The following is an 811-nucleotide window of genomic DNA, read 5'->3' on the forward strand; positions in this document are numbered from 1 at the left end:
ATAGGGTACGCTGAGAACGTCAAGGGATACCGGATGTACGACTTGGAGTCAAACAGGCTCAAGGTGTCACGTTCGCTGAGACTGGATCAACGGGAGGTCGACGGTATCTACGATACGGCTGTACCGAACCATTCGACAATCGTCCATGTGACCAAGGAGGCCGATGATTTAGTGCAGCATGAAGACATGCAACCACAGGTGGAACTCACCGTCAGCAAACTAATGCCGCCTGCTGAGGAGGAAGTCGGCGGCGATGATGTAGAAATGCAGGAAGTTGAACCAGAGCCGACATCGACGAGTAGAGAGCTGACGACGTACAGAAGATCGTCAAGGTTGACGACAGGTGACAGCATAGTGTTCTACCCGAGGACGGAGCGTTTTCGCCGAGCAGAGACACCGATGCTACTGCTGAACGATGGCTCCGCGATTCCCGAATCGGCGATTGTGGAATCGACGAACAACGACGAGCACCATTGGACCGACAATGATCCTGACAACGACGACCACTTCTGACCACCATCGCCTAAGCGACCGAGCATTGATGAAGACGGACGGCTCGCTGAGGCAGTGCAGGAATATGCTGCTAGTTTCGGCGAGGCTAACGATGCACCAACGACGTATCAGCAAGCAATGGATGGTGACAATGCGGCGGAGTGGGTAAAGGCGATGAAGGCAGAGCTGCGAGCACATGAACGGAATGGATCATGGACACTGGTACCGAGGTCGGCAAATCTTCGACCTATCTGGTGCAGATGGGTGCAGATGGGTGTTCGCCAAGAAGCGGAACGAGCATGGACAAGTGGTTCGGTAC

The 811-nt window shown here is 54.4% G+C and overlaps 1 protein-coding gene across 1 annotated transcript; it reads left to right on the forward strand.

The window, feature by feature from the left end:
- Nucleotides 1-186: 186 nt before the first annotated feature.
- PHALS_11373 (uncharacterized protein) lies at nt 187-488 on the forward strand (the record flags this gene model as incomplete). The annotated part of the gene is made up of 2 exons (XM_024724804.1): nt 187-314; nt 356-488. The coding sequence occupies 2 exons, from the start codon at nt 187-189 to the stop codon at nt 486-488; spliced, it is 261 nt and encodes an 86-aa protein (XP_024571863.1).
- Between the last annotated feature and the right edge of the window lie 323 nt (nt 489-811).

Source organism: Plasmopara halstedii, assembly GCF_900000015.1.
Source record: "Plasmopara halstedii genome assembly, contig: Scaffold_54, whole genome shotgun sequence".
In the NCBI taxonomy this organism is placed as follows: Eukaryota; Oomycota; class Peronosporomycetes; order Peronosporales; family Peronosporaceae; genus Plasmopara; species Plasmopara halstedii.